Raw genomic sequence first — 22,207 nt, 5'->3', positions numbered from 1 at the left:
CTCTGCTTGGTTTTTCTTGTCACCTACCTACTTTGTAGGACTTTCTGTAGGATAAATACTGCCATTTTCTCTGTTCCTGTTCCTCTTTCATTCCCTTTGCTTGAGGGGTGGGGGAGAGGATACCTGTGAGTTCAGTGCCAGCACTCAGGGACGAGTGAATTACACAACTGCCCCCTCCCAAACACCATACATTTAAGTATAAAATGTCTTTGGACTCTGCCTCCTATATATGGTTTCTCTTTCATCTCTTTAATTATTTCACTGCCAAGAAAATGCAAGCAGTATCCAGTTTCCTTCCATTCTGTGTGCTCTGGCATTCAGTGCTTACATTGTCACCATGGTTCCCTTTCCCAACCTCACTTTACTAAAGATCCTATGAGTTCCCACCATCTCTTGAGCTTTCCATGAGTAGAAACCAGACAGCAACATCTTTACTGTTCTCCGATAGCAGTTAGAACAGAAAGTACCTTAAAATTAAATCTGCCTGGGACAGGAGGGATGCTCTTCCAGAGAACCTCAGTTCAAGTCTCTGCATCCGTGCTAGGAGGCTCACAAAGGTCAGGGCATCTGATGCCTTCTTCTGGACTGTACAGAAACACACACACACACACACACACTCACACACACACGTGCTCACATATGAGCATATGTATCTATGACAGTGTCTTACTATGTAGCCCTGATCGGCCTGGTACTCATAGACCAGCTGGCTTAGAACTCAGATCTTCCTGTGTCTACCTCTCAAGTGCTGGGATTAAAGATATACACCACCAAGCCCAGAACATGTAAATGTTTTAAAAATGCTGGGGCTGAAGCGATGGCTCTGTGGTTAAGAGGGTGTTCTTCTCTTGCAGAGGACCTAAGTTCAGTTCCCAGTACCTATGTTGCACAGCTCACAACTGTCTGTGCCTCACTCTCCAAGGGAATATGAAGCCTGTAGCTACTGACGCTACTTACACTCACACGCACACATACACTTAGTAATCAAATAAATCTTTCTAGTGTTCTAAAATTTACAAATAATCCGTCAGCCAGAGAGATGATTTGAGTGGCAGAAGCCAGAGCTGCTGACAGTCGATGATGTTTTAGGGAGACTGGATGGAGTGTGGCCTCTTTTGGCAAAAACTGAGCATTTCGCAGTTGGAGAGGGATGGGAAACAGAGAGGAACAGAGCGCTGTGCAGAACCACACTGTGAGGGCTCACAGTGTGGGGACGTCTTTCTGCCCCTCTGTGACCCAGTTCCTTTGTTGGGACCAGGATATTGATGCTTCATTCTGATGACAGAAATGTTCAAACAACCTCAAGTGCCTAAGAACAATGTTGATTATGGCTGCCTCATGCTTTGATGACCTCTGGAAAACGCGTTAACACCCAGCTTACTTCTCTTTTACTAATTGCAGCCAATTTCCAGGAACATTTTATTCAGTCTGCTGTCAACAAGAGTATATGCTCGCTCAGTTTTGTTCTTTTTTTTTAAATTAGAACATAGCACCAGAGTCATTGAAATTAAAGATGTAGTGAATTTTCATTATTTACCTAGAAGAATGGTCAAAATAAAAATGCTAGCAAGAGCAAATGCTGGCAAGGACACAGACACATTAACTCATGCTGACACTGCTGGGGAGAGTGTGAAACACGCAGCCGCCCTGAGAAACCCTTTGGCTGGTTCTTGTGTAACTAAACATGGAATTTCCGTAAGAGCCAGCTATTACACTCTCCGATGTTTATCCCAGCGAAGTGGAAACATGTTTGTGGAAAACTTGAACACAAATGTTCACAGGAACCTTGCCTGTACTAGGCAAAGACTGGTATGCACCCGGGCATCCTTCGATGGGCGGGCGGCTAGTTAAAACAGATGGAATATGTTCTCCAACAGTCTGCAGTAGTTAAACAGCAGACGCTATACACCAGCAATAGAGAGCCAGCTATGGCTGCACACAGCCTGGTGGCTCACTGGGAATTATGCTAAGTACAAAAGCCAAGCTGAGTGGATCGCTGTATGGATCTATATGTATAACATCTTTCATATGACGGAAGTGACAGAAAAGTGGACTAGATTGGTGACTGCCAGGGACAAGAGATGGTCGGGAGGGGACTGAAGAAGAATAGTGAAGGTTACAGAACTACAAAGGCACCTGCAGCCGTGAAGTCAGTTTGACAGCTGTGGTGGTCGGAACATGAAACATTGTATGTGATAAAATGACAAGGAGACACATGCACTCACCACACAGCAAGGAATCCAGGTAGTGATGCGGCAAACCTCACAGGATGGTGGATTGTCATTCTTGTGGTGGACATAGTGGATTCACAAGGTGTTGCCTAAAGGAAACTGGGTGAAGGATCCAGACAGGATCTTTCTGTATCGTTTCTTACAACCATATATAAATTGATTATTGTCCCCAAATAAAAATTTTATTTTTAGTTTGTTTACCTCTTATTCTTTAATTATATTTGCATAAAGTTGCATAAGTACCCCCTTCTAAGTCCATTTAGTGTTGTGTGTGTGTGTGTGTGTGTGTGTGTGTGTGTGTGTGTGTGTGTTTAGGGATAACCAGTTAGGTGAGAAAACTGATCCCCCCCCCCAGTAGTCATTACCTAGAGGTGGGAACCACATAAGATTTCCGCCATCTACAGTGTTGGGTCGGCTGCTTGTGTTCTCTTCAGGACTTTTTAGCTAACCATATTGTTGAGATTTCATTGGTGCAAGTTTCCTGTCTTTCTTAAAGGAACCTATCTGTCTTAGTCAGGGTTTCTATTCCTGCACAAACATGATGACAAAGAAGCAAGTTGGGGAGGAAAGGGTTTATTCGGCTTACACTTCCATACTGCTGTTCATCACCAAAGGAAGTCAGGTCTGGAGCTCAGACAGGTCAGGGAGCAGGAGCTGATGCAGAGGCCATGGAGGGATGTTCTTTACTGGCTTGCCCCCCCTGGCTTGCTCAGCCTGCTCTCTTATAGAACCCAAGACTACAAGCCCAGAGATGGTCCCACCCACAAGGTCCCTTTCCCCCTTGATCACTAATTGAGAAAATGCCTTACAGTTGGATCTCATGGAGGCATCTCCTCAACTGAAGCTTCTTTCTCTGTGATAACTCCAGCTGTGTCAAGTTGACACAAAACTAGCCAGTACACTATCTTACAGCAGACGCCATGGTCCTCTGACTTCTACAGTTTTGCTGCCCTCTCTTCTGTGATGTTCCCTGAGCCTTTGTGTAGGGCTGTGTGGTAGATGGATCAGTTGAGTCTGGGGATTTTATTGCCATTTGTTCTCTTCACCAAAATAATTTGAATTTAAATTTATTTGATTTGAATTTAAAAAAAAATAGAGGCAGTTTCAGACCGAGCTTAATTAGATTCATCTTATCAGTGTTTGGGCAGTTAATGCTATTAGGATTCGTTAGAATCAGGGAACCACTTCATCTTTCTGATGTTTTGGACAGTCAGCTATATTCAGATCAGGAGAAAGTATGAACGGGGCTTCCCCTTTCCAATCTGCCAGAAATGGCTCAGTGAGTGTATTGTGTCTTTGCCTTCCTGTGAAGGTTTGACCGTGTCTGTCTAGACCCCAGAATCCTGAAAGCAAGCGTAGCATCTTCCTGCAGAACAACAGCAGAGAACAGAAGTACATTGTGTGTCAGGCACTAGGATAGCTGGCCTGAGATTTGGTCAAGATGCAGCCTGAGGTCTTGGCTATGACCAGGTTGAGTTTGAGACTCCGGACACTGTCCCCAGGATGTACCATCCACAAGTACCCTGGCGACACACCTGGGCCAACCCGTTGCAGATTATTAACAGAGAACTCAAGTTTGATTGTCAGCTTCCTGGCAGGTGGCATGGGGAGGTGTGAAATCTGAACCCCAATTGGCAGCCTGCCTGAGCTGAGGAAGGTTTTCTGTTTGGGGAGTGTGGTGTAATCATGATGTCAAGAGACTCTGAGGGATGATGGTCTCCTGTCCTTTGAAGTTGTAGGACAGTCCCATCTGGACAACAACATTGAGGATCAAGAGATCGTCACTAACCCGCCAGACATCTGCCAGGTTGTAGAAGTGACCACCGAGAGTGATGACCAGCCAGTCAGCATGAGTGAGCTTTACCCTCTACAGATTTCTCCTGTGTCTTCCTACGCAGGTAAGTGGAGTGGTGTGTGTGTGTGTGTGTGTGTGTGTGTGTGTGACTTGGAGACTGAATGGGGAACAAACTACAAGTCTAGCATCACCCTGTTTCACCACACCACAGGAGATCTCTGGTCTGTATGAGAATTGCTACTGTGGAATTAGTCTTACTCTTGTGTTTTTGTCAGTGTCTTGGGACACTTTTGTTAAAAGATGCACTCATGGTATTCCTTTACTTGATTGCCCATGATAATGGTTCATCTAGGTCTACAATAGCATTTCCTGAGATAAATGCTTCATTGTCATTATAAACATACAACAAAGGATATACTGAGAACTGGCAGGGACCCAGAAAGAACTGGCACGTAGGAGTTAAAAATCCACTCCACTAATCCATTTGTCCAAGGTAACAGAATTTGGCAGGCAGAGTGGTTTGATGGAACATTGATTTTATTTAGGCAGATAGGACTTCAGAAATCTTTTCTAGAGTTTCCATTTGTACAAGTAAAAGAATTATTTTCAAGGTCACCGGGCCAACAAAGTGTCCTGGCCAGGACTAGAACTCAGTCTTCAGCTTTGAGGTCATTGCTAAATCCAACCCATTTTTCTGGCTTTTCTTGCCACTTCTACATATTTTCCCCTTCCTCCCTCTCTCTCTCTCCCTCCCTCCCTTCCTCTTCCCCTCCCTCCCTCTTCCTTCCCTTTCTATATAGGGCTGCTTCTAGTTGAACTGAACTCATTTCTACTTCTCCTGGGTACAGGTCCTATCACTGCAATCTAAGTCCTGACAGAGTCGCAGGACTAGAAACGAACTGAGAAAATGGCGGCTCCTTTTGCCATGGGCATTCCGTCATCTTACACTTCCTGACCATCTCCATTTAAGCTTTTGGAACTCAGTCACAATTAGAAAATCTAACTCCCGAGTCACTGTTATTGCTTGCAGCTATTAAAACAGAGCTATTAAAGCAGAGGCCAGGGCATGGGAAAGGCCAGTCAGCTCCACCAAATGGGTTGCCTTCTCCCTAAACTTATTTGCCATCTCTGGAGCCCACGTGATGATAGCACAGACTCACGTGGCAGAGTTCATCCCAACATCAGGTATTTGTAAATTACCAGCAGATAGATTAACCTCATATTCCCTAACTGTAGTCATCCAGTGGCCATGGACAAACTGGGCTTACCTGAAAAGGGGGCTGGAAATGAAGAAGAGATGGGTGGGGGGAGGTGATAAAAGAATGAAACCGAGACAAGGTTCCGATCAAGGCTTCAAGTTTAATATTCAGCACTGCGTTTATATAGGGCAAGCCCACAGACCCCATCCTTTGTTTCAGTTGGATTATGTTGCAAAGCAAGGTCAGTGGGCAGTCTATTCTTCTAAGTTTCTGTGGGAACTTGCATGTGCAACCAAGGCAGGTGACTCCACCAATGTCAGTCAGTAAGGTCTATTTCAGCAAGCGTTCAAGGTCTGTTCAGCCTGCTCAAGGCTGGGAGAGGCACACCTAGCTGCCAGGTTTCTTTTTTATTTGTTTCCTGAATTGTGGTAAAATACATATAACACAGGTTTACCATTGTTAACAACTTGCTGCCAGTCATTTATTTATCAGACATAGTTTGAACTCTTAGATGCGTCCATCTCTTTATGGTCTTTGCCAGGGCCTAGTAACTCTCTCCTTTGTTGTATGTTTACGGTGCTCTGGGAATTGTGCTAAATGCCTGTAAGAACTGGCACTGGTTGGCTTGCTTAATTATCAAAGGAATAAATGTCGTTTTCTCCTTTCAAAAATGAGAACTTCAAGGCTAATGTGAGTCTAGGAATGAAAAACTAGTGACGTAGTGTCTGATGTTCTTAACCACACAGCCCAGTGCTACAGGGGATCACAAGCTGTAGTCTCATTCGACTGTCAAAGGACCCACCAGAGAGGGTAGGCCCAAATGTTTATGCTAAGGCTAAATCCATGGCTTTCTTCTAAGTCACCCAGCTGCTGTTGTGGCTTAAGCAGGAGTTGGGGCTTGACAGGGAGGGAGCCTTAATGTAGCTGCTTTACCTGTTGTATGAGGTTTCCTTGGTGATTTTTGAAAAGACCTGCTTGCTGTTCTGTGGGCAGTGGCATTCCGCCTTAGCAGAGGCATTCTGAGAACAGCTGATGTGTGTAGAGAGAAATAAAAATTCCATCATGCATTCTGGGACATTTGCATAGATTTCCAAGGATGGGTTTTGGCTCCGTCCGGGGTGAGAGGTAGCGTGAAATTTCTGGGAGAGCCCAGCTTCCTAGCCTCCTCTTTGGTTCATCTCTTGTTTCCATTGCTGGAGGTCTCCAGAGTCCTTGTAGAGGAAGCTTAATGGATAGGGCCGAAAATCTTTCCCTTTGGTTCTTCCCTGGACTCGGAGATGTGATGGAAAGTTCTCTGCTAGTTCAAGTGTTGAAAGTTTATAACATTCTGTAGCTGTCTCTTCTCATCCTTTCATTGTATGGCCGTCAGTCGCATCGGCTGTCTGCTTGTTGCTCACGGAAGAGTTCCTTTGTGCGGACTGTTCATCCAAACGTCAGCCACCTCCCTCTGCCTGTTCAGGGGAAAATGGTTTTCATTTGGAACCTGTTTCTGACTATTCTTCCTCTAGGGAATCACTGAAATACAATCAGCGGATCACTAGGAGTATCGCAAAGCCACGTTCAACTTTGCAGCTCTGTCTTCTGGTGTCTGATTTAACCGTTGGGGTGACAAGGAGTTGAGACAGTGTCTTTGGGCGGAAGGAAGTATTTGCATCAGATAGTGTAAGATAATAAAAAAATTCTTTAACTGGTAAATTTTCATAGTGCAGAAGTATGTTTCAAAGCCCAGCCTTGAAGAAGCATTAAGGCATAAGGCGTAGTCACTTTGTTTGTTTGTTTGTTTACTTACTTGGTTTTGCTGTGCTGGAGATCAAAGCCAAGGCTTTGGTGTGCTGGAGCAAGTGCTCCACCACTGGTCTACCCAGCCCTCATTATATTTTGATGTGGCTGTATGCCTCATCTTTTTAGGATCTAACTAGATTGTTGGTGGCTTAGTAAAAGAAAGCCATCATGGTGATTCAGCAGCGAGGAGGTGGAAAACAGGTTTGAGTAGGAAGCATAAGAATTAATTGGTTGTATAATCAAGAGAAAATAGGCTGTGTGGGCAACCAGCCACCATCCTTCCGGGAACTGTAGGAATGTCATAATTGAGGCAAAGGTTTAGCGGTGTGGAGACTAAAAACACACTGATTTGAGTAACCGAGTGATCAGTTACGTCTTCCATGTCAACATAACTGAGGAAATTATATGGAGAGAAATCAATGCTGATCGGATTTGGTGGAAAGAGAGCCTTCCAGAAAATATATATCAGATATAACATAATACAATAAAGTGTTCCATGAAATATATCCTCTCCTCTCAGGAATGTTCTTGAGGTAACTATGGCAATCTGGATTCCAAGGCGGATGCTAAGAGTTGGCCTGAAGTGGCAGATTTCTGGAATTGTTGCTCTGGGAGAGCCCGTGAGGTCATCTGGTCCAAGTCCTGGTCACTTTCCTCCCTTTTAGCTGCTTGTTGAAAAACGGGCCGGAAAGGTTAAATCAGTTATTCCTGTGTCTGCTACTACTGTGTAAATATTTCAGCTTATTCTGACCACTCGTGCAAAGTGACTTCCATCATCTTTATCCCATTGTATTGGAAGTCAGTTTGAAAAGTATCCAAACTAATAAAAGAGGGAAGTGACATAACGCACACTGACATTTTGGCAGTCGCATCGATCTGGAAGCCTCGGCTACAGCGAGCTCATTTGTCTTGTAAAAAGTCATTCTGGAAATGGTGGACAAAAATCCAGAGAACAGAAAGGACGACTTGGAGCAGACTGTTCAGTGATGGTTATTAAAAAGTGCCATTCATCTGAAATCGAGCTTGAGGAAACCCTGCACCTCCGAGGCTGAAGGCCCCTCAAGGCCGCCTTCTCAAAAAGAATCGGCGTTAGAGACTGGTATCTTAGCACGCTCCATGCTGCTGTAACAAAACATGAGAGGCAATCTGTTTTAAAAGAGATCAAGACAGTGGTGTGGCTCACAGTTTCAAGAGATTTCAGCTTGTAGTTACTTAGCCCCATTGCTTTGGGACTGTGGTGGAACAGAACAGCGTGGCTAAAACCATGTGGTGTGGAGCAAAGCTGGTCAGACCATGGTGGATGGGAAGGGGAAGAAAGACAGGAAGGAGCTGGGGGCCCCATGATCCCCTGCATAGGTGTGAGTGAGATGGTCTCACCTCTTACAAGTTTCCAATTCATCCCAGTGTCACTGTCATCTCAGGACCAGATCTTCAACACGCCAGCCTTTGGGAGACAGTTAAGATGCAAACCCTTATGCCCAGTTCCTGAAGTGGCGAGAGGTTCCATAAGCACACCAGAGACCGTTGAACTTAATTTAGAAATGATTCTCTCCAGTCAGCGTCTGTATCCACAAGGGCAGACAGAGTATGCGTGCCTTTACTTAGCCGAAACTTTATTCCTCCAGTTGAATGCTGGTACTCACAGAACATTAAGGTTCTTATCCCCTTCCAGGTATATTCAAAGTCTTACCAAGGAGTTTAACCTAGCATCTAACTTCCAAAGCTTCCAACAATTATGGACTGGGCTTGTGGGATCCTAGAACCCTGACGACCACAGCTTCTTTCTTTCGATCCCCTGCCTTCCCAAGTGTGCCTGATGTCTTTGTGTATTCGATTTTACTTGAAGGGGAAAGGCACAGGAGACTTTAGGATTTACACGGAGGCATTAGGAGGAGAGTGTGTCTGGTCCTTGTGGAAGGAAGGGAAACTTAGGCTTCAGAGCACAAAGCCAAGCCTGAAAATAGGAAGGAGCTCTTGAAGGTTTGCCAGCAGCGAGGTAGTCTCTGTGCTGTTTGCGACTCTGGGATCCGAAGTTCAGTTTTGTTTTCTCCCCTCTGCTGACTCAGTCCGCCACTTGCCAAGGTTCTCAACATCTCTGTTCCCCATTTTTTTCTTCCTCTTGGGAGTGGCTGTCCTGTGTCCTCTGGAGGCTGAGCTGATGTGGCTTTTGTGTTTGGAGAGAAGTTTCCTTTTCTGGTCTTGGTTTACTTCTGCCTGGAAACATTTCTTGTGCCTCTTGTCAGTTTGTCTCTTTAGCTCAGATCACTGTCAGCCAAGACCTAGGGGATTTGTAACTCCCCCCCCCCACATACATGGGGATGTTTTGGTCAGAACACTGTGAGGTGGAGGGGCAAAGATTTGAGTTTAGTCAGCTGGTGGCAATCTCCCAGGCCTGTCTGAAGTCTCTGGAGAACAGTGGCTGAGAGTAACTCACACTCATTCCTGGAGGAGACTTTTGGATCTCGAATGCTTGTTGTCTGTTTCAGGAATGCACTGGGGTGAAGGTGGGATGGGGAAGGGGGGGCAGTCTACTGGTTGTCTACTGGTTCTTTAATTTGCTATATTTGGAGAGCCTGGACTCTGGGCTATGCTCTGAATGATGGAAAAGGTTCTAGTTTGCCTGGAACCATTGAAACCAGGGCAGAAGATTATAGAAGGAGCTAGAGAACATATTGCCAGATGATAACAGCTTTTCTCTGGTTTAGGGTCTTGGTAGGGGATGAGCAAGACCTGGATAAAAGACTCCAGCAAACTGAGCCATAGATCTTTACAAGTACTGTGTACTTTAGATGTTCTACCCTCTATGCATTAACTTTGGAGTGTTGTTAAACACTGAAAAAAACACCCTCTCCCTCATCATTTAATCCTCTCTGGAAGGTAGCAGGCAACTGTAGCTCACTGTGGTTAAGAACTGTTCTCTGTGTCACATAGCTGGCAGGTCCAATCGGGTTTATATTATCTATTGCTCTGTAGCTGTATGACCCTAAACATGATGGCTTACCACAGTACAAAACTCACAGCCTCTGAGTTGGGAATCCAGGGATGGCTTAGCTGGGTCCTTTGCAGCAGAGCCTTGCTAACCTGTCATTAGGCATTAACTAGTACTGCAACTCGTCTGAGACTCAGCTGTTGAGCCAGTGCCTCACGCGGCATTGACCAGAACTGGATTCCTTGCAAGTGGGGAAGAACAGAGATTCCCAGTTTCTTGCTAGCTTTTATCTGGAAGCAGCCCTTAGCTTAAATTTGCCACATGGGCCTCCCTAACACTGCCAGCAGGCAAGAGAGCATCCATGAAAGACAGGTTGAATCTTACACGATGACATGAATTTGTTCATATAATAGTTACGTCGTTGATGTGTTCTGTTGGCTAAAAGCAAGTCGCAGCTCCTATCCAAATGGAGGAGGACAGGTTCCAAAAACAGTAAAGGCTCAGCGAAGGGCTTGGGGCATCTGCAACATGGCCACCTACTTTAACTCCAGTGGAAGCTGGATCTCTATAAATCTAAGAGGAGGATGATACAGGAGAGATACAGGAAGGCTTCTTGGACTTCATGTGACAAGAGAACATGGTTTAGAAGAAAAGATGGTGTGCTCTTGTGGACAGAACTTCAGTGGGGAGGTGGTGCCTTGGGCACAGCACTCCACCCTGGGAGGCTAGGACTCTGGCAGCATAGCCTTGGAAAGTGAGCCTCCTCACTCAGCCCCAAAGCCCACTCCTCTTAGGGGATCAAGCAGAGAATTGAAATTCGCTCCAGCTTGTTTCATGTGGAAGTGCTTGACCTTACAAAGTGGAGGGAGAGGGTACGTGTAGTTTCTTATTTCTGAAGTCCTGGCATAGGTTTTAAAGACACTTCCTGCAGCCTCAAAATAGCTTGAGCAACAAGACCGTTTTTCTTTCTATACAGAAAGCGAAACTACCGACAGTGTGGCCAGTGATGAAGAGAACGCAGAGGTAAGCCAGTTTTGTGTGTGTGTGTGTGTGTGTGTGTGTGTGTGTGTGTGTGTGTGTCAGACAGACAGACAGACACAGACAGACAGACAGACAGACAGACAGAAAAACTGAGAGAGACAGAGAACATCCATATCCTACAATTCACCTTAGCTTTTTATTCTAATCTTAAAATGAAGTGCTGGGTAGGGGGTGGGGGAAGCAGAGTGTGACCCTCAGAAGAGAGATGAGTATAACATGGCAGGAAGAGGAACTCGAAGTCAGGGCCAGGAAATGTTGATATTCTTCTGGCTGTAAACATCCTGATTTGCCAACAGAAATAGAATGGCCTGACCAGCCCAAGCAGTGAACAGAAAGAAGTAAGCAAGTGAACAGAGAGAGCTGAGTAAAACGATCTCCTTACAGCTCGGTCCCTTCCTCAGTGGCCCCACAGAGAGGGTGTGTGTCCAGTCTCTGCTCCCCACCCACCTGCTTCCAGCTTCCCTCGGCCAGGCTCACACAATGGCAGGAAGTGTGGCTCTCAAGCTGATGGGGAGAACAGGGATTGGTTGGAGGAGAAGCTGATGTTTGTTAGAATTCCTAATATTCCAAATTTGGGAATTCTGAGAGGACAGTAGGCAGCCATGCTGGCGTATTTCATGATCTGGTTTCTTCAAGGACCTTTGGTCCCTTTTCTCCTTGGCAACCAGTAAGGCCAACTGTGGCTCAAAAACACCCGTGTCTCCGTTCCACCCATTTAAGAAGCAATCAAAAGGCATTTGCTGTTTGTTTGTAAGCTCCTTACTCTATTCCTCTGAAAAGGCAGGGTAACTCATTAGGTTGGGCCATCCATTATGGCTGGACACTACCCAGTGCCAAGCCTGGACAGGCTGAGCATAGGAGCCAAGATGCCATCCTGTTCTGTGTCTTTGTAGAACAGTCTTGACCAGGGATAGCTCATGGGCATTCCCTTGAAAAGTAAGAGAAGGCATTGTTTCGCCTGTGCCATTCAGCAGAAGGGAAAGAATGCAATGTATCTTGATTGTTTTCTCTGGAAGGGGAGACCACACTGGAGGAAGAGGAGCATCGAAGGCAAGCAGTACCTCAGCAACATGGGGACACGGAACACCTATCTGCTACCCAGCATGGCGACCTTTGTCACCTCCAACAAGCCAGATCTGCAGGTCACCATCAAAGAGGAGAGCTGTCCGATGCCTTACAACAGCTCCTGGCCCCCCTTTACAGACCTTCCCCTTCCTGCCCCAGTGACCCCCACGCCCAGCAGCAGTCGGCCAGACCGGGAGACCCGGGCCAGTGTCATCAAGAAGACATCTGATATCACCCAGGCCCGTGTCAAGAGCTGTTAAGCCTTTGACTCTCCCTGGTGGTTGTTGGGATTTCTTAGCCTTGTGTTGTTCTTTGTTTGTATTATATTATTTTTTTCCTCTATGATACCTATCTTAGACACATCTAAGGGAGAAAGCCTTGACGATAGAATATTGATTGCTGTGTCCAACTCCTGAGCTGGAGCTTCTTCTTAACTCAGGACTCCAGCCGCCCCCCCCCTTGGTAGATGCGTATCTCTAGAACCTGCTGGATCTGCCAGGGCTACTCCCTCAAGTTCAAGGACCAACAGCCACACGGGCAGTGGAGGTGCTGCATTGCCTACAGTCAAGGCCAGCATGGTGGAGTGGATGCCTCAGAACGGAGGAGAAAATGTGAACTAGCTGGAATTTTTTTATTCTTGTGAATATGTACATAGGGCAGTACGAGCAATGTTGCGGGCTGCTTCTGCACCTTATCTTGAAGCACTTACAATAGGCCTTCTTGTAATCTTGCTCTCCTTCACAGCACACTCGGCGACCCCTTCTGTGTCCACTACCCCACTACCCCCCCTCCTCAACCCCTCCATCCCAGTTCTCTATGTGCCCCTTCCCCCCAACCAATCCCATCACAACCTCCTACCTACCCTTTCCCTCCCAACCCCTTCTATCCCAGCCCACCACCCACCCCACTCCTCCCCAACTCCACCATCCTAGCCCATTACCCACGCCTCTCTCCTCAGCCCAGTCTACCCCAGCCCACCCTGTTCCTTTCCTCCAGTTTCCTCTCCTCAAAGGCAAGGCTCTACATCTTGGAGGAGGAGGAGGAGAAGAAAATGACTTTCTTCACCGCTGTCCCATTTTAAGACTGCTTGAATAATAAAAAAAAAATCTTTCTAATCTGCTATGCTTGAATGGCACGCGGTACAAAGGAAAACTGTCATGGAAATATTATGCAAATTCCCAGATCTGAAGACGGAAAATACTCTAATTCTAACCAGAGCAAGCTTTTTTATTTTTTTATACAAGGGGAATATTTTATTCAAGGTAAAAAAAAATTCTAAATAAAATATAATTGTTTTTTATCTTTTCTACAGCAAATTTATAATTTTAAGATTCCTTTTCCCGTTCATCAGCAGTTGTTATTACATCCCTTGTGGCACATTTTTTTTTTTTTAATTTTGTAAAGGTGAAAAAAAAAACTTTTATGAGCTCATGTAGCAATCAAATTATCCTGTGGATTGATAATAAATGAATATGGTATATAGTTAAAGATTTTAATGGGTATCACTTCTGGCTTTATGTGTGTCTACTTAGAGCGTAATCATGGATCAAAGCTGACAGTGTTTATTCTTGGAGACCGGCATGCTTTCCTTTGCTAACCTCAAAGAAAATGAGGAGGGTCCTATGGTAAGGCTGTGAATAATTCCTCCTCCCACAGCAGTGGACCTTGAGCAGAATGTCCTATGTGAGTTCCCGTCTTTGCTCATCACAGATGTGTCTAGAAAGGGCGTTTATCACTATTCCACATGGCAGAAATCGTGATCTGAGATGAAGACTCTATACTCGGGTTACCTAGGCAACACAAGACCAGGATGCTGGTGGAGCCTGGAGGGTCCCCTGGAGAGAGCGTTTTCCCACTCATTATTCCCGCTGTGAGCAGAGTTCACTCCTCTGGGTGGGTTTCCTGTCCCTATCAGTAGGCTTATACTTACAGACTTGAGTTTGTGTTGAGTTACATACCTGGGCACAGGGTTAAAACACTCTCAGTAATGGGAAAGAGTCATTAGGTTCTACCTTTCTGTTTGTCTCCTAAGACCTGGGGTCTTTAAACCAAGGCCCTGCCCTTAGTGAGTAGGACTTTGAGAACACTGTTCTCTATCACCTAGTTGGAATGCATTTTCTTTCCCTTTGAATTTACCTTTATTGCCTTCACACACACACACACACACACACCTTGGTGGTTCAAGGTACAACCCTAACCTTGAGGACATCACCTCCCTTACCCCCCCCCTCCTCCCACGAATCCTCAGATATTAAAAACTTAGCTGCCTTCCTGCCACCTTTGGGGGCTGGGAAAAGATCGCCAAGTTAATGTTTGAAAAGGTCCCTTCAATTTATGAAAGGACAAAGGGCTCTTTTAAAGTCTATTGCTATGTGTGGCTGCAGATAGAACCAGTGACCATAAAATTATCGCTCCTGAACACACGTCAACGGAAAGGTGTTACTGTTTGGTGCGTTGTTGAAAATGTCTCACACAGGTGGTCTATTATTCCTTCTTCTGTTTAGTTTATTATTGTTATTGATTGATTGGTTTGTCTATTGATTGACCAGTGTAGGAGGTGTTTGTTTTGATTCCCTAGGAGAAATCATGAGGTCTTCAGTTATATGAGCCTCCCCTTTTGGTAATTTATATTAAAACAAAATCTCATTAATCATCCTCTTTTGTTTGTTTGCAAAACAACAAAAACACAATAGAAATTAGCCCTGACTCACATGGTCATCAGCAGGCCTAGGATAGCCTGGGCTCTTTTATCCCCTCTCTGCACCCATAATGAGCCCTGCAGGTCCCAAATGCATGCCACAGTGCCCTAATCCATTCCTGTGGTGGGATCCAGACTAGTAGCCAAATTCAGAGACACGTAATTCAGATACTCAAGGTAAGCCTCGATTGCCAATCAGATGCTTAAAATATTCTCCTGAAAGGCTGAAGAAAAACAAGTGAGTTACATAAACCCTGGGGGTGGGGTGGAGGAGGGCACCAGGAAGCCAAACAAACCAGATGGACAACTCAGTCACAGGAGCCCCAGACCTTGTCACTTTGAGGAAGTGCTGGGGACGCGTGATTTATTTAGTAGGCCTCTGTGTGTGCCGATATGGTTTTTATGACTGGTTTTGCCATGGGTGTGTTTAAGTAGCTCTATAACTGCCTTTGGGACAATAGCTTCCATTCTCTGTAGCAAGCAGGTAGATAGGTCACACCTGTAACAAAGTTCCTTTTACATCTGTGATCTGGGGAGTCATTGACAGCATTAAGGTGGAGCGAGCAGAGAGCACCTTGATGTAAGGGGCTTCCAAGATGCTGTTTGGGTGTCTTAAATAAGTCCATCCTCAACCATTGCCGCTTTTCCCTATTTAGGTGTTAAAGGCAGCGTTTGGTCCACTTGAATGTATTAGAAATACGTGGCTAAGAAATACAAATCCTTGAAGCATCAAAGCCCTGAAATGTTCCCCCCTTTGTTTCCCCAAATGCAAAGGGCACTATCATGTAACCCGCTCCGAGGTAGACATTTTAGGAATGAGGAAGATGAGTGATTTGGTTTCAGGATTCTGAGTTTTCAAGTTGGTGCTTTTTAATGTATTTTCCATGTGAATGGAAAAAAAAAAGTGTTAAGCCCTAAATGGCCTCTTGCCCCCAAACCTGAGAGGTGAAACTTTAGATCTTCCAGTCTCTAGAGGCTGTCCTTTCAGTGCTGAATTCATTAGGGTTTAAAAGCCCCTTGTTATTTTAGCTTGGGACAAACAGACCTAAATAAAAGGAGGGACTCAGAACCCAAGTCTTCTGCCAGAATTTTACTGATGACAGACAGACAAACAGATAGACAAAAAAAAAAAAAAAAACCCTAGGAGGATGGGAAGAATGGGGAAGGAGCTCCGTGAAGAGGTGCTGGGAGGGGCTGATATTGGCATGTAAAGTGAATAAATAAATAAAAATTTAAAAACTAGAAAAAGGCTGGAAAGCCTCTGGGCCTCTGGCATGCAGAGACTATCCAATACTTTTCCTAGCTTGGGTTTGGAAAAGGAAAGGAGGCAGAAACTGGTTTTAAGCAGTTATAATCAACCATTTCATCATGAAACTCCACCTCTTGGTATAACCTAGAGCCGGGATGAACGATCAGAGCCACGGGGACAGGAACCTGACTTGCCAAAGGGCCAGGGTGCATCACCTCCACCGAGTACAGGCTGCAGGGAACCCCTCCCAGAGGGACCACAGTGCTTTTCTATCTCTCCAGGAACTGAAAGCCCCTTGAGTGGAGTCTACATCACATTCTCACTTTCCCAAGAGGCACAAGGCATGTATGTACCTACTAGACAATCACACAAGCATCTCCTACACGACCTCTGCCTACCACTGTTAGTGTTACGAAGACCATGTTGGTTCTCAGATACCCTCTTCAGCAATGACTTGGAGACCAGGTACAGACCTGGAGAAGGAGGGCTTGCGATGGCTGTGTGGAACTTTGGGTGTGTGGTGCGTTGGGTAAGGAGATACAAAAATCCTACCTGTGGTGCTAGGGAGGGATTCTTCCTGAAGCCTGCTGGCTTCTGTACCCTGACCAGCCCTAGAGAACACAGACACTATATCCTGCTGGAGCTTGGCCATCACTGGCCTTGCTGTGAGCATAAATGAGGACTCTAAAGAGATTTGCTTCTGTGGCCATTCTGACAACAGGTGCCGAAGCACTGTCCGAAAATAGAGTCTGGGAGGAAGGAAGTGGTCAGGCCTGATAACTGGTTTTAGCAAAAATGTTAGGTCTGTCCAAGAACTTTGGTCTCGTTGGGAGCGGATCAAGAGGAGGGACCGTTTGAGAGCTCACGTAGCCTAGAGTAGGGGTGCAGTTCACCCTGTGCAATGCGTAGCACCACAGAAAACAAACAAACAAATAAACAAAATATGAATGAAAAGTTAAGAGTTTATATAGTCTTGGGAAGACCTCATTCTAGAATCTTCCAGCAGGTTCCCCCAGAAAGAAAGCAAAGCGTGTATCCTGAGCCTCTAAACAAAGTTTGGCCACTTTCTCCCTATCTACTGTGTAAACATATTCAGACAGATTGCTGGCCCCGTGGAGAACACTGGGTTGTCCAAGTGCTGTTGGTTTAACCCCTGATGCTCACGACTAAAGTCACTGCCGACATACTCATTGTTCAATGTCACAAAATTGGTGGCTTACATGATACGGCCTTGTGTGCAGGACCAGATGAAAAGATCTGGGCCACTAATATCTCTAAACTCCAGTTTTTGCTGAGAAGAATATACTAAAACTGGAACCACTCATATGCATCCGCACGAGCCGTCAATGGGAAAAGACATCAGATATCTTCAGTCTGGCTGAGGCTTGGGCCTTCTTTCTAGGGGCCTTCTATCTGGGATTGCTTCTGTTGCCCCCCAAAATCCCCAATGTACAACTGCAAAGACAATTTAAACCCACATATTGTAGTGAGGATGTGCCTGAAGTTTGAGGACAGTAGGGGTGATTCCTATGACTAGTAATGAGCCAGGCCTTATCCCCTGAGTGTTAACACTGACAAATGTTCTCTATAGAGAGTGATATTCTGTCTGCCCAGGGTCCCTCTCCTTCTCCAGGGCTGTAAATGCAGCTCTTATCTTCATCTGCAGCATCTTTGCTCTCGGAAGCCCATAAATCATGTTTTTAGTGTGACTGTGAAATGTGGAAGAGGGTTCATAGTCCTGGCTGTACAACAGTCAGCCTGTAGGGAAATTAGAATTTTAGGGGGAAGTGTGAAATACAGCCAAAAGCTATTGCTCAAATTCTAACTAGTGACTCTAGAGGGTCACGTGACAACCAGGCTATGATAAGGGAAGGAGACCACTGGATGGCTTAGCATGTGTTTAAGTTTCTATTTGCAGGATAGATTTAAAGTTGTGTCATTTCTAAGTGATTTTCCTTTAGCTGCTGATGACTTTAATTTGGTAACTAATGATCTTGGTGCCCAGAACTGAGAGGCTAAAGGTGGAAACATTTTTTTCTTGTTGAAATCGGGACTGTCTCAGGTAAACCACAGGAATAAGTTTCCCTGCATATAATGCCAAAATCAGAGGAGACATGTGTTACACTCACAACATTTTATTAGAGGTGTATTGTTGATAAGTCTATCATTAACCCATTAATTTAGAGGGTATGTTTTACTAAGAGACACAGACGTCATTTATTCAACACTATGAAGTTCCTGGTATGTGTTGGCCTTAAGTGCTAAGGCCACATACGACTGAATGGAACTCCTTCTGTTGAGTGGATAGGAGATATCCAACCAATGAACAAACGAAATCTTTGGGAGACAATAAATGCTACGGAGGGAAATAAAGTGTGGGCAAGGGAGGCGGGGCTGTGGAGATACTCAGAGCCATCATTTCGACGTGTCCAGAGCCGGCTGCAGAGCTGGCAGTTACAAAGCTCAGCAATTAGAGGAAAAGAAGGAAAATGGCTCGTATCAGCAGTGCTCTGTTGCAGGAAGCAAAAACCACAGGCGCTATTTTAAGCATGAAGGCATTGACTGGCGAGAAGCAGGTGCTTATGTGGGCAAGCTGGACAGGCCTCTGTCGGGTTAGCTTCACTTCCATCACTGAAGGTGGGATACCGGGAAACATCAGCTCTGTAGCCACACCACATCAGCTGCAGGCTCATCACAACGTTCCTGTCATAGCCCCACCTCAACTCTCCCTTGAGACTGCTGACTTTAGTCATGGAACACTGAGCCAGTGCTGCAGAGAGTTCCCAGGCCCCATGTCACATATGGGACTGGTTTCAGTGGAGCCAGGAATACGGCTTCTGCCTCACTCCCAAATTCCCACTACTATCATATCATATATATCATATATATATATATATATATCATATCATATCATAACATATCGTGCAGTTAGGATCGGACATGAGTAAGGCTGAGAAAGAAGGCTCCAGATCTCCAGCCCGAGCAGCAGAGAAGGGCACACCACAGGCAGGCAAGAGTAAATGTTACAGGCTTTTCACAGGACATCTAGTCAACCTCAAGAAACCATTGCAAGAACGCTAAAGGTGGTGAAACTAGCCAGAGAGATGCAACTTTATCCCGCACACTTCAGCAGAGGTGAAAAGATAACACACCACAGTGACCAGAATAAGGCTTTTTGTTTGACTAGTTTTTAATTTTTTTAATGTTTTCATTATTTTATGTGTATAGTCCCTTTGGCTGCATGTATGTCTGTGTTCTGTGTACTATGGGTGTGCCCTCAAGTAAGAAGGGGGCATGGGATCCCCTGGAACTGGAGTTGCAGACAGTTATAAGCTACTGTGTGGGTGCTGGGAATTGAGCCCATGACCTCTGGAAGAGCAGCCAGTGTTCTTAACTTCTTGGTAATCTCTCCATCCTGGATGATGTTTGTTTGTTCTTAAGACAAGGCCCATACTTGCTGGCCTCAGACTTTCTGTATTTGCTACGCTGCTGAAGCTGACCTCGAACTCAGACCTCCCGTGCCTCCAAGTGCTGGTAGATGCTACTGTATCAAGTGCAGAGTTGGCTTTTAAAGTTAGAGCATCCTGTACTCAGTAGTGCTTACTTAATTGCTGTGTTTAGGAAACCCGCTTGATATTTTGGAAGAAATGTTTATTCCTAAAAGTGGATCTGTTAACACCTTACTTCTAAGGTTGTTGTATTATTAAACATGATGAAGCTAGTAATATATGGAGCATACTGTAGACTCATTTATAACCTCTGTGTACTCTGTGTATAAGATAGCTAAGACTATAGTTTGGAAAATTGGTTCCAAATTATCCATAGTTTCCTGAACTCCTGTAAATTCAAGAATTTGCCAGTGAGGAACTCTGATTTCATATAAGTGACTGTAATGTGTGTGTATCCTTTATATATCATATAAATATATACCGCACACACACATATATACATACACATATACACATATACACACACACACATATATATATATAAAACATACATGTACACACACACACACACACACACACATATATATATATATATATATATATATATAATTTATTATATAACTCCCCCAACCCCGTGTCTTAAACTTTATTTTTAAAAACTAATTCCATTATGGAACTGGTTTAAAGGAATCAAAGAGTAAATTTCTTTATTGTAAACAGAGAAGAGACAAAAAAAACTTTCCGATAGTTTTAATTTTAGACAAAATTTTAAACGTCTTATAAAAAACCTGCTAGGTAGAAAGACACTAACTGGAGATAATTGGCATATTCTAATTTGCTTCATTCTGCGTCATCAATACAATTTTCATTGAGGGCAAGGTTTTGCTATTGTTATCATCAGATTTGTGGATGCAGGATACTTTGACCCAGTGATTTTGAAAGAAGAAACATCTTGCTATTGTATGCAATGGTGTCAACGTTTGGAGGCTGATTATGGGATGGATCCCTGGGTATGGCAGTCTCTAGATGGTCCATCCTTTCGTCTCAACTCCAAACTTTGTCTCTGTAATTCCTTCCGTGGGTATTTTGTTCCCAATTCTAAGAAGGGGCAAAGTGTCCACATTTTGGTCTTTGTTCTTCTTGAGTTTCATGTGTTTTGCAGATTGTATCTTATATCTTGGGTATTCTAAGTTTCTGGGCTAATATCTACTTATCAGTGAATACATATCATGTGAGTTCTAAGAACCCTGATATAGCTGTCTCTTGCGAGGCTATGCCGGGGCCTAGCAAACACAGAAGTGGATGCTCACAGTCAGCTATTGGATGGATCACAGGGCCCCCAATGGAGGAGCTAGAGAAAGTACCCAAGAGCTAAGGGGGTCTGCAACCCTATAGGTGGAACAACAATATGAACTAACCAGTACCCCAGAGCTTGTGTCTCTAGCTGCATATGTAGCAGAAGATGGCCTAGTCAGCCATCACTGGGAAGAGAGGCCCCTTGGTCGTGCAAACTTTATCTGCCTCAGTACAGGGGAACGCCAGGGCCAAGAAGTGGGAGTGGGGGGTGGAGGGTAGTGGGGGGGGAGGGTATGGAGGGACTTTTGGGATAGCACTGGAAATGTAAATGAAGAAAATACCTAATTAAAAAAGGCAAAAGTATTATGCAAATACAAAAAAAGAAAGAAAGAAGAAACATTTTAGCACTGCATCCACTCCTGCTGTCTCGCTATCTCTCCATTCTAATAGAATCTTATTCTAGCTCAGGACAGGATGATCAACTTCAGGAGGAAGAGGATTTGTTTTTACAAAGGTTTATTTTTATTTTAACGTGTGTGTGTGTGTGTGTGTGTGTGTGTGTGTGTGTGTGTGTGTGGTGTGTGGGTTATAGGAATGTAAGTGCAGGTTCTTGTGAAAGCCAGAAGAGGTTGTGGAGTCCTCTGGAGCAGGAGTTATAGGCCTATGGTCCAAACATTAGTTCTTTGTGAGATCAGTGCATGATCTTAAGTGCTGAGCCATCTCATCTAAACAGCCTGGGCATCTGTTTAAATGAATTGATGGACACGGATGTGTGGAGCTTCTTGGGAAAGGAGCTGTCCCAGTGTGTCAGGGACTGAATTCCAGTGAACGAATGTAATCTAGGGATGAGACCAGCTTGAGCTGGCTCTACCCTGAAGGTGGAAGAAGCTGCTGTTGGTATCAGGTTGAAGTAACCGTGGGATCCCATAATGACACCCATTGTGAAGGGCTGGCGAACCCTGAAGAAACAATGGTTTAGAGTGATGGCTAATGCTCTGGCTATCCTTCTTGAGTGGAGGTTTCAGTGGTCAGAGCCTAGGTGACTGAAGTAGAGATGAGACCTTCCTTAAGGTAGCCCTGGTGGTTACACAATAGAAATCCCCAAACACTGCGTAATAGGACCGTTTCAATTGTCAGCTTGACACGCTCTAGAACCACCTAGGATAAGAATGTCCGTGAAGAACTGCCCAAACTAAGTTGCCCTGTGGGTGGGCCTATCAGGGATTTCTTTAAAAATTAAGTTAATTGAGGTAGGAAGACCCAGACCATGATGGGAAAGGCCATCCCTTGCGTCAGAATCCTGGACAGTGGAAGAGAAGAGGAAGCTAACTATATGAGGTGTACATACGTTTATTCTTGCATTCCTCTCAAATGTGATACAGCTGTTGCTTCAAGTGTCTATCTTTCCTGCTATTGTATTGTAACCTGGAATTATAAGCCAGATAACCCCATTCATCTAAGTTTTTTTTTTTA

General features: G+C 44.8%; 1 protein-coding gene across 5 annotated transcripts in view; it reads left to right on the top strand.

The window, feature by feature from the left end:
- The window catches only part of Irf2 (interferon regulatory factor 2), a 108,744-nt gene extending 95,220 nt beyond the window's left edge, over positions 1-13,524 (top strand). For all 5 annotated transcript variants that reach the window (XM_085843963.1, XM_021170349.2, XM_021170350.3 and 2 more), the window contains 3 exons: positions 3,965-4,129; positions 10,913-10,959; positions 11,994-13,524. In XM_085843963.1, the coding sequence (XP_085700089.1) occupies positions 3,965-4,129; positions 10,913-10,959; positions 11,994-12,302 (521 nt within the window). In that variant the 3' untranslated portion in view covers positions 12,303-13,524. The remainder of the gene's footprint in view (positions 1-3,964; positions 4,130-10,912; positions 10,960-11,993) is intronic.
- Positions 13,525-22,207: the final 8,683 nt, after the last annotated feature.

This window comes from Mus caroli, unplaced genomic scaffold (assembly GCF_978045245.1).
Source record: "Mus caroli unplaced genomic scaffold, Mus_caroli_1 scaffold_10, whole genome shotgun sequence".
Lineage (NCBI taxonomy): Eukaryota > Metazoa > Chordata > Mammalia > Rodentia > Muridae > Mus > Mus caroli.
The sequence above is the reverse complement of the archived record's forward strand: the minus strand, read 5'-3'. Positions and strand labels throughout refer to the sequence as shown.